Raw genomic sequence first — 14,821 nt, forward strand, 5'->3', positions numbered from 1 at the left:
GGACCCCCTTCTTCAGCTCCCTTATCCTGGTCTCAGCTGCTGTTCTGCTAGCAGTAATCCTTCAGGATTTACTGGGATCTGTCTGTATTGGGATGTATCGGTGTACCAGGATGCATCTGTACTGGGATGTATCAGTCAGTGTACTAGGATGTGACTCTACTAGGATGTATCTGTACTAGGATGTATTAGACACAGTTGCAAAAATCATGTCCTTGAGCGCGTTCTTGTTTGAGGCCCCTGACAGCAGCATGGTTTTTGCAGCACTGTTGCACACAGGCTGACTGAAGAAGACTGAGTTTATCAACACCGGAGCAAAAGGTGTTGATTTAATGTAGATTTTATTTGCTGAGAGGTAGGGCAAGAATTCTGACAAAGAGATGCAATGCAGAGCAAATCTGTGAGGCTCTTTCAAAGCCTGGCTGTGAGGGAAGGAAACAGATGAATCAACAAAAATGTCCGGGTTATGAAGCAGAACAACAGCATTGCCCCCTGCGATACAGCAAGAGTGCAGGGGAGGGCTGTGTTGTGGGTTAGAGAAAAAATTAGAGAAATAACCACTTTGTTGACAAACATTTTATGTGTTCATAATCATAGCATGTCTCATCGCTTATGCTGTACTCATTTTAAAAAAAGGAGAAAAGAAAAAGTGTGCTTTTATTTGGAAATACTGTGTTCATGACTTGTCACCCACACATATCTCACATCCTTTCTTACAGTTGACAAAATTCAGCATGTTCAACTCCTCTCCAAGTATCTCTGAGTGGGTTTGTTTTTGGTTTAGTGTGTTTATGTGTGTATGTGTGCCAACTTCTGTACGTGCTGCAGCAGCAGCGCAGCCCTGGCTCGTCGCTCAGATCCTTCGTCACGGCGGGGGGGAGCATCGCTTTGATACTTGAGCAGACGGGGCTGTCTTTGGCAATGTTCCTCTCCAGCAGTTCCCACCTCCCTGACTCAGAATCTTAAAATGCCTTTGTTACCAATTTTCTTCTCATTTTCCCAGTCTTCTATTTTACTAGCAGACGTTTTTTGTTTCTGGCAAACCGATCATGTCCTCACTTGCCTTTGCTTGCCTGTCTGCCCTCAGTTGTCTGAGTTTTACAGAACTGCAGTTCACTCTGAGAAGGGTCTTGTGCCATTTAGCTGTGTCTAAAATTAATTACAGAATAAATAAATGGACGTGTAACCTGTTCTGACAATGATTGACAGTCATTGCCGTCTGTCGGCTGCGAGCTTGCCTGCATGAAATGAGGTCGTAGCTTTGATCCAGTGTCAGGTGGACAAGTAGAGCCAACAGAAACCCCACCACTCCACCTCTCTCTAATTGACAATTTGAAGAGGAGCCAGGAACTGAAGGGGTCACAGGCTGGTTTTTTCGGATTGTTGGTGGTGACTCCAAAAGGGCTGCAGGCGCAGTCAGCAGTGTGACAAGAGCAGAATACAGGAACCCTCATTTCTGGTCTGCAGGTTTCCTCATCAACCCCCATGAGCTCTGTTGGAGATCAGAGCTAAAAACAGGGGACTGGAGCGTCTGGACGCCTGAGTTCTGCTCCAGATCCCTTGTTAAAACTCTCTTACAACTCAAGTCATTTAGCATCCTAACACGTCATTACTCTTCAAAAGCCTGTACCTGTCCCTGTAGTCCATTGCAGGTGTTTGCAAGACACGTGCTACTAGAGACAGGATAGGGATGTGAGAGTGTTCGCATTAGTCCCAGCCTGCGCCAGGCTGGAAACTGGTGCTTCATAACCCTTGCATTCGTTGTGAGGGGATGTTTACAAAGTGGAAATAGGACCCAGGAGCTACTTTTAGCATTGTGAATATTTGAGAAATCAGACTTTAAAAAGCACAGAATTGTTTATGTTGGAAAAGACCTTTAAGATCATCAAGTTCAACTGTGATACAGATTTCAACAAGCAAAATGCTAGTTTCTCACTGTTCTTACAGCTTTTATGGCTTCTGCCGATCCCAGCATTGAATTCAGGGTTATAAAGGATTTATCTACAGAAGAGCTTGTCCTGAGTGATTTCAAGTAGAGATACTCCTGTTGTTCAGAAGCACTTCTTCGGTTTGTTATAGTTGTGCCTTTACAGGGCAGCAAAATTGCTTTAATTTATTTTTTATATCTTCTAAATATTTTTTAATGCTCTTAAATATACCAAATACTTGCATCTAGTATTGCAACTTAATTATCCTTTGTTTTCTATATTAAACGGTCAGTAAAAATACAACCAAATTTATGCCTGTGGATTGCATTGCCCTTTCATGTATTTCTAGATTCATGTTGCCATGTATGAGCTTGAAATTATGCATGACTCCTTTTCCCAAAGAGCTTGCAGGATAGTGGTGCAGCTAAGAAGGCAGAGTTTCTGTAGGAGAAAATTCTGAAAACAAGGCTAAATTAAGAAAAAAATGAGGAATGCTGAGGAATTCAGTAATGAAGGAGGAAGGAAATAACCGAGAAAATGTGCTAATACCACTGCTGGACAAAACATGGGCAGTAAAGAGAAGCAGGCTTGTAAACAGCGCTGGGTCTGTGCTTTCAGTGGACTCCAGTGCACCTTTACCTGTTCACCCGTCACCCAACCTGCGGGCGCTCAGAGGCCAAAGGCAGCGCTGGAGGCCGTGCTGGAGCCAAGGCCTGCAGCTGGAACCAAGTTTGCTGGCTTGGTATGACAAGGAAGTTTACTTTGCTTACACCAAAGATAGGAAGCATGCGGAAACACTGTTACTGTAATGTTGTTGAAGAAACATCCATTCATAATACTTCCATATTTATTAAAAGCTGGGTACATTCATTTGAGCTCTCACAGCTGCTTTCAAAGCCTGCTCTATTATCAGTTACTTCACTTTATCTTTCTTCCCTTCTTACACACGTGCAACAACAACACATCTGTTGGTACAGATATTTTCTTTGTCAATGGGGTTCCAATGAGCAGAGTATTTCACGCGGTTCCCAGTGCAGCACAGAGGTGGACACGCATACAGATACAAGCAGAGTGCAGACAGTTGTGCAGCTCATTTCTTGGCAAGCCAAGAACCTTTCTTCCAGTCTTGTACCTCGGTGGGTGCTCGGGATCGCTGTGCTCTGACTCTGCTCTGCTGAGTTGAACGGTGAACGGTGCTCACGGTGATGTGTGCTTTGTAATTGGGTTTTGTCTTTAATGGGTTAGCTATTTAATTGTGTTGCAATCTACCTTTTCGTTTTCAGTTGCTTCGTCTCCATGGACTTGTACTGGTATTTGTTTATTTCATTAAGCTCTAAGAGTTTGTCTTTGAAGTTGTGTTGGAGTCCTTGTGTTGATGGTAAATGTCATTGGAGCAGTGCTGATTCAGTGGTTTTGGAAGTCACATTACAGAAATACAGCTGTTCAGGTACCTGTAGACGTTTGCCAGCCCTGAATAACAGAAACAGCCCTGAATCACAGCTTCAGGTTTCAACATGGAGTACTTTTTTGTATCTACATGATATCTAGATTTGAACCTGTAGTTTATATCTTCTCCTATGTTTAGAACCTGTTTGGGTGAGATTAAATTCAGTTAGTTAATTAAATTCAGTCAGCTAATTTAGTTAGCTGTCATCCCCCTTTGCTTTCTCAAACAAACAAGATGATTTCTAATGCAAATGTAGAAAAATGGTTAAATATCTGCAGCTGACATGGAGCTGTGCAATTCATCTTGTTATGATTTAAATATTTTCTGGTAAATTTAATATGGCAAGTAGTAGTGACTGAAATGAGACCAAAGCAGTCTGGGTTTCAAATACTCCGAATTCTGCAGCCTAGGGGTGCAGCCCTGCATCTGCTGCACTGCGTTGAGCCAGAGCTGAACCGGTACCAGAGAAGTGATAGCTTCTCACCATTCACTGCTGTAAAATGTTTGAAGAAATATTTCACTCTTTCGTGTCTTATTCTAGATGCATAAATGACTTTATGCTGTTGTTGCTTGTCTGTTGTGCATCACAACACATATGTCTGGAAGGGTAATTCTGGCATTTGCTGTTTGTCCGTACTGCTGCTTTCTGTGGCTTGAAGTGCCATCTCTTTGATTCCTTACTGGCTCTTTCCATGCAGATCGCTACCGAAACCCCCGAAACAGTTTAGTTTTCCCTTCCTCCTCAGTTTGTTAGTGATGAAGTTATCAAGTCATTCCAATGAAGATCTATGCTTGTCTATGACAGCAGTCGAGTTCAACATCTGTTTATTTCCATCTGTTGGTAGAAAGTTAAATTGTTTTCTCTGCATGTTCTTGTAACAGCTTCACCGCTTATACCTAGAGTAGAATTTCACAGCTCTGATTCTGTGTTACTACTTCCCACAGAAAACAAGTTTTAAATTGCAAGGCAGTGTTTTCAGGACATTTGTATCCATCATCTACTTTTTCTTCCAGTCCCATGTATCTTCTTCCCTTGTTTTTCCCCCCACCTTTATTTGCAAAGGCATGAAATATACGGCAAACTGATCAGTCCCATTCTCCTGTGATAAACCAGAACCAGGGCAGGGTAACTTCCATTTCCTTGGATGCATTGATGCATATGGAAAAGAAATTGAACTGTGCTGCTCCTGAATTATGTAGGAGATAGGGAGGGCCCTACCTGGAGTGGCTGCAGATCAGTTGACCATCTTGCAAATCATCTTGGTTTACTGCGTGGAGAGCTGCAGTCTGCTGCTAGTGCAGGCAGTGCTGGCTGCAGAGCTGCCAGCGCTGGATGGGAACAGACGGGCCCAGGAAGTCTTGGATCGGGGATGTACCAACAGGAGCAACCTGGAGACATCTGAACCCTGCGCTGCTCTGTAGGGTGTCCAGCTGAGCTGAAACGGGCTCTTTTCCCTCTGTCTCCAGTTTGTGGCTTGTTTTACACCACTTGAAAATCTTTTTCTTCTGTTCAGCCTTTTTCTGTCCCTCTCAGGACTGCAGTATCTGCAGAGAACCAGGACCTAGGTCTCTGTTGGTGGCTGACTGCATTGCCTAACTCATCTTCCTGCAAGCAGTCGTGGGGCTTCGGCCCTTTCTGTCCACCACTACATTAGTTCCAGTGTACTGACATTTGCTTAATTTTTGTCTTCTCTATTCTTACAGACTGCATTGTCATTAGAAATATACAGGTTTATTCATGAAGCAAAATTTTCTTGTATCAAGTGACCAACCCCAAAGAAATAATTTTTAAAATTTGCTGTAGTTCTGGAAATTGCTGCTAGGTAGTATGGGAAGACGTGTTGGTATTTCTTACATGGAATTTTTTAATAGTAAGCAAAGCAGTTATCTAATGGAAGTAGATACTTTGTAGAATGATAGAGGAGGGAGAAGCATGTGGTGCCTTTTTGACAGATAAGGTCACTCTGATGACCTTTTTGATAAATTTTGGCCAAAGCAGAACTTTGCTGAGTGTTCAGAGGAATGTAAATATTCATTGAGCAATTAACGCTGCTCAGTCACTTCTATAAAAATCCTGCCATTTTTTTGTAGAACAGCTTAAGTACTTATCGATTGAGAACTTCTATAACTCCCAAACTGGAGGAATCCCCATATCTCTACAGGTATTTTAAATGAATTGAATTAATCATAGGCTTAAAAGTCTCTAGTGATCCTCGTTAACTTTCCTGGGTTTAATTAAAACATCTGTGTGCATTTAATTTATCGATTCGTCCAACTCATATGTCATGTTTTTAACACACCCCAGAATGCTCTGCATCATTTTTAACCTGATTTCCACTTAACTAAAGCAATTAAATTCACCCTGGATTAATTAAAGCATCCATACTTTAGTGCTTAAGTCAGCGTGTGCTGCTTTCCTCCGACGGTTTCTGAATGTCAGAGATTTGGCACACCTGATGGATTTTTGTCTCCTGGACGCTCTCGCGTGGGTCTCCTGGTGCTCGCCAATTTTGACAGTGCTAGGCAAGGAGCTGGGGAAGCTCCGGTGTGGGCAGCTGAAGGAGGGACTGCAGAGCACGGCTGCTTTGAAGGGCTCTGTGGTTCAGTCTTGTACTAACCTGATGCTGCACGCATAGAGTAACACTGCCATTAAACCATGTTCATTCTTCGTGTGTTCTGTAGTCAGAGTAATCAGTTTCACCAGGTAACTAATGCAGCACTTGGTGTCAGTAGTGGCTCTTCATAGTTATTCGTTCTTCTGCTTCCGGGGGAGTTTCTACAAGATCCTTCTGCTGGAAGAGCTCAATGTCTTAGAGCAACATGAAAGATGTTCTGGATCTTCCCAGCTGTCCCTGTTCTCATGAGCGTTTCACGTTGCTGAGCTGTGAGGAGCAGGTACTCCAGTCCAACACCGTTCTGACCACACGAGTGCTTTGTTTGTGAGGTGTAAGGAGCAGAGGAGAGAAAATGGGCCCGAATTCATTCCATCTCCCATTCCAGAACGATTTTATTGGGCTGAAGTTTGCTGGGGACGGGGAGGGGCAGCTTCTTACCTGAAAAGTACCATAAAAATAGCAATGACTGATAAAAGTGACACAGCACAAACCATGGACTGCTCTTCAGTTAAAACTGATAGGAATGCAGACCAATAGCAAAATGTACACCCAACTGATTAAAATAGGTTTAAATGTAAAACATGAAGGAAAGTGGGGGGTTTTTTTAATGTATTTTTAAACTACAAATAGCTATGCTCATACGTTTAATGTCTCCTATTTTTTAGGAATATCTTATGGACAAACACTTGATATAGCAAGAGATAATTTGTTATATTTCAGTACTGATTTGTTTAAAATTATAATAATGTGACGTCTGGAGCCAACAGAGGTTTTATTATGGAAGTAAAGCTTTAAGGGCTCTGTTACCCAATAGTTCAGCTCTGATGGTGGCATGCAGCAGAGAGTCGAGGAAGAGTAAAAATTGTTCCTGTGTTCGATGCTTCTCCAGTAAATTCTTTCTGTTCTTGATCTCATTTGTGTTAGGACTTCCTGCAGTAGGTGATGTCTCTTTGTGTGTAGAATTTCTTTCCACAAATTTATCAAACTATGTATTCAATTGGGGAATGTTCTCCCATGAGTTTTAACTTTTCAATTTTGTTAAAATTGGCTGATGGAACAGTTAGTGGTACTTAGGATGTAAGGACACTTCAGATGGTGTCTGAGTGCTCTGTTAGTGCAGCCTTGAACTTGCACTTCAGCGCTTACTGCTTACATTGTGAATAGGTTGTCAGACTCAGTTCAAACAAGACTTCTAATTGCAGTGGAAAGTTACAGAGAAAGGAATTAGTTGTGTCCCCAGTCATAGCCGCAGAGTGGACGTGGTCCTGGTTTGGTGCCGTTCTTCATGGCTCAGCTATCTGCGGCAGCAGTGTCCAGGCAGTGGAACGCCGTGTGTGCTGGGGACTGCGATGGACCCCGTGCTGCAGTGCGTGCAGACAGGAGTGGTTACTCGTATGGCATCCAGGTTGCTGCTAGTTCAGTGTGCTGTGTGTCGTGGAAGGCTGTTTCATGGTGATGCACAGAAGGTGTGAATTAGGCTGTCCTGGAGTGCAATATGGACATAATGGATATTTGTCTGTACTGTAGTTCAAGCCAGCTGGTTCAGTAACCTTAATTCTCAAACCAGCTGCAAAAAGCAAAACCAGTAGAACTTTAGCATAAGCTTTTCCACATGAACTCAGTAAAGCTCTTGTGAACATATGACACATCTGAAACCAGAAAGTTGCTGCTGGAAATTATATTTTTTTCAGATTTGTATTCATTTTTGGAGTGAGGAAGAAAAAGATTGACCAAGACTCACAGTAGGAGAGAAAACCAGGAATGAAGTAGAAAGAAGTCCTGTTGCTACCAAGGACGGACAATATGCCCCGAGACAGAGGAGAGGTAGCAAAAAAACCCCAAACTTCAGCATATTGATTTTGTTATTATTCTACCATAGAGAAAATAGGCTAAAAAGGTTATACCTGTGACATGTGGCCCACCAACCTGTGGTCTTAACTGAAATAATTCCCTCTAAATTTTAGCTAACATCTCAGGTTACAAATCTGAATATATTTTCTTCTGATCAGTTTTTTCCTGTTTCAAATAAGAAAACTGTTGAAAAAATCTATCCTGAAATGTGTTTTTGCAGTGGATCAATGGGACAGCGAGGATTAATGAGGGTTACAGGACTGAACAGTGGAGGGGTTGTGTAACTGGACAATTACACATTTCTTTGTGGGAAATCAATTACTTGGGTTCTTCTTGATTATTCAGGTTAAAGGGATAATAGAAGCAAGACGACATTAAGACCTTTTAATGATTAATAGTAGCTTTTGAGTATATGTTTGGCACTGTAAAACTAGCTGTTAGTTTCTAATTACTTTGAAGGGTGAAAAGACAAGGAAATACTTTTCTGTCTTTATCAAGCTGCATGAGAGAGAAGAGCACAGAAGTGCTCAAAGATCCACTTCATTACTCTCATCTTCATTCTCTTATTTTCCCATTTCTCTGGCTGGTGACCGTACACCCAGTCTGTGGCAGGCGCGTAAGTGCACAGGTTGCCATGCTCACGTGGAGACACGAGCATGGAGAAGGCTGAATACGCCTTAGTGTAGCATTTATGTGCTTTTAATAAACCACTCATTTGTTTCCATTGCTCTGCACTTGTACAGCATCTGATTCCTGGTCTTACCTGCTGCCTACCTTTATTATTCATAGGCTTCACTTCATTTGCATAAATGAGTATTTGCTCATAGTGTATCCTACCCCCTGAATAATACAAGAGGGAGGGATAAGTATTAATGGTGCTTTCTTGCCAATACAGACAGGGTTAAGGCAGTCACTGGGATTTGGAAAACAAGGTTCAGCAAGGAGATGGGTGGCAAGGTCCATTTGTTGCAGATGAAAGCTTGTGTTATTCCTTTGTTCAAGATTCTTACACTGAAAAAAAACAAGTCAAAGATCCTAAAAAATGCTTAGGACATGACATTAAAAAAGTGCTCTATGGAAGAATAAAGATGGGTTATAATAAGGGTTGTAATAAATAATAAAACATTCTGGGGACTGAGTGTTTTGTGTTCTGCTCTCTGTGAAAATTGGATGTTACCTAATGGAACAAAGCACAGTAACGTCAGACTCAGACATGTTCACGTTATCATTAGTTATCCCAAACATCATCAATAGTCTGTAAGGAATTGTAGTTGTATTTCTTGAATGGCCAACCCATGTGTGCTTTATTAGACAGTAATCAAGTTATTTCTTTTAGAAATGAACAACTGAACTTCTACAAACTACCTTAGACTTTTTTTTCCCAGTAAAGTAACATATTTGAACATATGTTTAAGTATTTTGTAGTGGATTTTTAATGTACTTCTCCAGGGATGCATCCGTGACCCTGTCTGCTGTTTCTCTTCCGTTCAATTTCCAGCTGCCTGCCCAGTGCTGTGCAGTGGCAATGGTCAGTACTCCAAAGGAACCTGCTTGTGCTACAGCGGCTGGAAAGGTCCGGAATGCGACGTGCCCATCAGCCAGTGCATCGACCCCTCGTGTGGAGGGCACGGCTCTTGCATCGAAGGGAACTGCGTCTGTTCTGTGGGCTATAAAGGAGAGAACTGTGAGGAAGGTAGGATGTTTTATTTCTGTGTTGGGAGTTTGTTTCCTGGGGTTTGGAGTTAGGTAATGGGTAGGGGTAAAAAAGAAAGAACAGAATAAAAACTTAAATGTAAAAGTACTGTAGCAGATTGCTGTAGAAGAGGGTAAAAATGAATCCATCACAACTTTACTGATATATGAAAGTTCAGACAAAACCTCTGGCCTTCTGTTGTTTTGCAGTATGAAGAATGTCTGCCACATGTAAACCCAAATAATTCCTTTGTTGAAGAGTGAAGATAAATCTTTTCTTATGGATTATGTTTATTGAACAATTCAGATATGAGATACGGAGTAAAAAGGAGCAGTGGTAGACAAAATTGTGCAGCTGTAGCTCCACACAAAGCAAACACATCAGTCACTGTTAGAATTTGATGAAACAAATTTGAAAGACTTAAGTATCCTTGTTACTTACAGACTTCATGTAAGGCAAATTACTCCTGTTAGCTGCAATCATATGGGATTAAGGAAAGGTAGATGGTGCACACCAGCAATAACTGTCCTTTAAATACAGAAAAGCTCTTCATGTTGAAAGTGTCAAATTCCTTGTGTAGATAGAACGAGCAAATTTAACAAAATAACCCAAGCAAAATGCGGTCACAGAGTAAGCCCAGTATTGGTTTTATTCACAGTATTTTCTGTTAGAACGAACAACAGAAATTGGACTGCTTTTCTTTTTAAAATATATTAGTATGGTTTTAAAAGGGATTTAACTCCCCAGACAATTTCTAAATAGACAGTTCAGCATACCTTAGCGCATCCTCAGAGCAGCAATAGTTCAAGCTACTTAATGATGACATTCCAGCGCTTATTAATCCTCCAGAATGAGGAGCAGTTTGAGAACTAAAGTGATAGGACAGGAGCTGCATGGTTTCAGGACTAATGAGTCTCTGTGGAGTATTCGGAATGGGATGCAGACCTGTCACCACGTGCATTGATTTCAATGAGCAAAAACCTTCAGGACATGGTTTAGTGGTCATGGTTGGTGTTGGGTTGACAGTTGGACTTGATGATCTTAGAGGTCTTTTCCAACCTTAATGACTCCGTGATTCTCTAATAAACAAGTGATCCTATAGTAACCAGCTGTTTCTCCCATCAGAAAACAAAGGGGAGAAAACCATGCTGACCTAAACCAAGGGTTTACTTCTCTGTGCATGGACTGCAATCACTGCCTGTAGGACAAGGCCTTGATTAGTCACAGTGAACTTACTTTGCCAAAAATGAAAAATGTGAGGGTCCTCACTGGTGGGACTGCCAGCACTGCGACTGCCTGTTCAGTCCATTCCTGTCACCTCCTTGCAGGGAGCTTCACAGCACTGGTTGTTAACGTTGTAATCCAGAACTTAATTGAAGTCAGTAGAGTTTTTCCATTTTTCAAGGGGTTACATTTTAAGCTATTTCCCGAAAATTCTATAATGTCCTTTTTGTCTGCTAGAATTTATAGTTCTCAGTTCACCCTGAGTGTATCATTACAGGAAGTACTAAAAGTTATCTGAAATGCCTTACTATAGATGGGATTCTTAGAGAAATCAAAGATGGAAAAGACAGCCTTTAGCATGCACTACAACATCCAGTGTGTTCCCCAGGAATGCAGACGCTCTTTCTGGTACTAACTGCAATTGCTTGCTTAGTCTAATTAAGTTGTAGAAATTTAATGATGTTTTATGTTGTCATATAAATGATCATATTATTAGAGAGACAGTGGTAGATGGCCTAAGATGATCTTTGTTCCATTCGATTCTGAAAGGTTTACCTTGTAAGCAGTTCCTCATCTCAGTTTTAATTTCCAGCTATTTGCATGGAATTCCCTCTCTGCTTTCGGTTGTCAAGAATGGCTGTGGTCTATCTGAGCTAGGTGTATAGCTATCTATCCACGGTCCCTCTTACAGGAGAATATAGGCTTTTGTAGTGCTTAATTCAGCTTATCCTAAGGTGGATGTTTGAAATGGGTGAAACCAACACATCACCGGCTCTGGAGAAGCTTCTAGAACAAGCTGATACGTCCCTGTTTGTGAAGGTCTTGTTAACGCCATTCAGAGTTGGAAACGCTACAAAACGTTGTCAGTCAGCAAAGGTTTTGGGAGGAGAATTACCATGTGAGGTGAAAGGATACACATTATTTAATCAACAGTGTACTTGAAAGGATAAGCTTTTTCTTAAAAAAGATAAATGCATTACAAAGGCAAGAGGCATTGACTGCAAATTTGGACGGTGCCAATAACATGACAAAGGTTAAAATAACCCTTAGCATACATCACTGGTCAATAAATAAGTTGATAAATTAACTTACAAATAAATAAAAAACAACCATCATGTTTCTACTCTAAGTTCCATTTATTCTGTACGTATTTCTCATATTAATGCAAGAGCTAGAGGAAAAAGAGCATTATATGAAGTGGTCTCCCCAGTTGCATCTGATCTTGTTTAAAGTTTTTGCATGAATTAAAACCCTACCATTCTAATAGTAGAACGATATAAATAAGTATACCTGTATTTATATATATAAAAAATACTAAATCTCCTGTATTGATTTGAACTTGCAAAAGGAATGGTGAAAGTTGATTCATTTGCCATTTTCCAACTGGCATATTGAATTAGAACAAGTGTGTCAGCATTTTTGTATTCCCGTTAGCTTTCTGTTTCTGATATTCATCATGGTCATATTGTTCAAACAATTTACCTGAAATGAAAATGGCACCAAAATCAATACTTGTGATGCATGATTTTTGCAGCATAAACACCGGTATGCCATTAACAAATTTGCACATAAGATGAAGTGACATGTTTGTCAGGTTTCATTCAATCTGGTTCAGGGGGAGGCGTGTGAAATTGCCGAATTAGGTTAAGTTAAGGCTGGTTTTCTTGACAGTTTCATGGTCCGGTCATTTTTCACTGACATTTAATGTTGTAAGTGTAATTCATGACTCTTCGGGGGTTTTATGGTACGTATTGTTCAGAAAACTCCTTGACCTCCTTTTCTGTCCTTCAGGCTATAAATTGTGCTCAGCCCCTTTTTTGTCAGTCCCACAGAGGGCCCAATGCTAAACGAGCCCTAACGAGCTGAGCTGCCATGGGGCTGGGAGTCGCGCTGAGCATCACTGATTGCTGAGGCACGTTGTTTGTGTGAACACCATTATAAACCTGCATGTAACACCACTGTAAACCCCGCTCAAGAGTGGGAGTGAGTCAGTGTGGTTGTAGTGCAGGTAATCACCTTAGGCTGATTTTAGCGGCTGAGGGTCTGGCCCAAGATGAGAACTGTAAGAACACACATTAAAATAGAACAAGACTTGAGTTCAATTTAAAAAAATCTTCAATTTACACTTTGAAACCTCTTATTCATATGACAGAACAAACTAGCTATGAAGTGTATTTGTCTAGGAGAGAGGACAGAGGTGGTTAGTTGCTATAAAATGAGGGAGATTGGGGGCTTAAGGGCATCGATAGCTTTTTCGGGTGAAATAAGTCTCAGCTGCCTGAATACTGAGATTCAGGATAGAGGAAAGGCAGTTAATTTGTGTAGCAGAATGGGATGTTTTCGTGTGCTCCACGTTGCTCTCATTGGAGCTTTCATTTGAGAAGGAAGATGACACATTTCTGACGTGGCGAGTGCATTAGGACTCTTCAGCATCTGCTGAAGTTGGCTGTCCTGCCACGTACAGTGTTGGGCACGTATTACCCTTCTAAATTTTCCATTGAAATATCATCATCTGAAAAAAATAAATAGATAACATTTAGGGGCAAATGTAACCTTTATCCTAAAAGTAAAAGACCTTAATCTTTGTTTTCTTTATTTCTGTGTTCAGTTAGATTTTTTTATCACAGCTTTGCGTCTGTTGGGTTCAACAGAAATAGTACTAAAGACATTCTAAACTTTGGACAGTTTTTGATTTAGTTAAATACCAAGAAGGAATAACAGGACAGGACAATCATTCTGGATAATTTTAAAACAATTTATGAATTTATCAAATCTTAGCTGAACTACAAAACAATCTTGGTTTACCTATAGATATGAAATTATCTTGCAATATTTTCATGTGTGATTAACTAAGCATTAGATCTTAAAAAAGGAAAGGAAAAAACCTATAGCTAGTGTTGTCATTTAAATGAAGGTCTTATAATAAATTTTACAATAATTTATTCCTGTACAACTGTAATCTGAATTAAAATCAGAACTATTCTGGTATCTCATGTTATTGTATCTCTAAACGTGTCTGCCTCAATCCTCTGTGTTGTATCTAATCTGTATACTTACTTTAAATGTTCTGCAACTACGTAAAGTAATTTGACGAGACTCTGTGTTTATAGAAAAGCTGAGATTTGAAAGATCAAGTATTTTTCACATAAGGCAGAGTGAAAATGTCTCTGCCTTAATTTAGAAGGATCAATTTGAGAAGATGAGAGATAAATCACTTTCATTATGAACTCACATCTTCCTGGAGCTGCAGGAGCGAATGCCAATCATCCCTGGTGGTTCTGCTGTGAGCTAATATGCACCAGTCATGAGATGAATTCATTTGATTTAGGACATGAGTTTGACCTTGGCCCTCGGCTCCACAGCAAAAGGCATTGGTAAAACCTCTGTGCTGGTATTTGCAGGAGAGCGTGGTATACTTATACGAATTCACAATATAAGCTAAAAATTTGAAAAACCATAATGCTATTGATAGAGTTGATTTGAAAGACAGCTCATAACATTCCTTTGTTTATTAGGATTGAAATAGCGACTGGAATTTCATTGGATTATTTTCCATCACAACTATTTTCCCTTCCTTATTCTCTTGCTTCTAGATTGAGAAGCCATATCTATATCTGTTTTCCTTTATTTGTTTAAGAGGAATTATCTGCTGGTTAGAATACGGACTGAAGTACCTAGGACTCTCAGTTTCACAGCTCAGCTACTAATGGACCACGAGTCAAATGTTCAGAAGCACCTGAATAATTTAGGAGTCGAAGTGAAGCTGAAAGCCAATGGTGTTTTGGCTTCTAGGTACTTCAAGTGGATATCTTAATGTTATTGACACAGTGCTCTAGCATTTGGATAGTAATAATAGCAGTATTGATGAAGATACTCCAAAGAAAAATAAAACATGCAATTTATTCAGCTATTTTTTTTTATTTTGTTATTTATTATAGCACATCAGTCATTGGAACGTCAGTGTATTTCAGAAGAAATGTCCCTGCACGCAGACATATGTGTGGAACTCCTATTTTATCTATTTAAGTGTTATTTTTCAGTCTTTGTGCTTCTTCACTACAGCATT

At 40.4% G+C, this 14,821-nt stretch overlaps 1 protein-coding gene across 1 annotated transcript in view; it reads left to right on the forward strand.

Moving 5' to 3' along the window:
* Positions 1–14,821, forward strand: part of TENM2 (teneurin transmembrane protein 2) — a 97,386-nt gene that overhangs the window by 15,067 nt on the left and 67,498 nt on the right. Inside the window, exon 4 of the mRNA XM_010184332.1 lies at positions 9,337–9,531. Within this exon, the coding sequence (XP_010182634.1) occupies positions 9,337–9,531 (195 nt within the window). The remainder of the gene's footprint in view (positions 1–9,336; positions 9,532–14,821) is intronic.

The sequence above is a fragment of the Mesitornis unicolor genome, unplaced genomic scaffold (assembly GCF_000695765.1).
Source record: "Mesitornis unicolor isolate BGI_N332 unplaced genomic scaffold, ASM69576v1 scaffold28225, whole genome shotgun sequence".
In the NCBI taxonomy this organism is placed as follows: Eukaryota; Metazoa; Chordata; class Aves; order Mesitornithiformes; family Mesitornithidae; genus Mesitornis; species Mesitornis unicolor.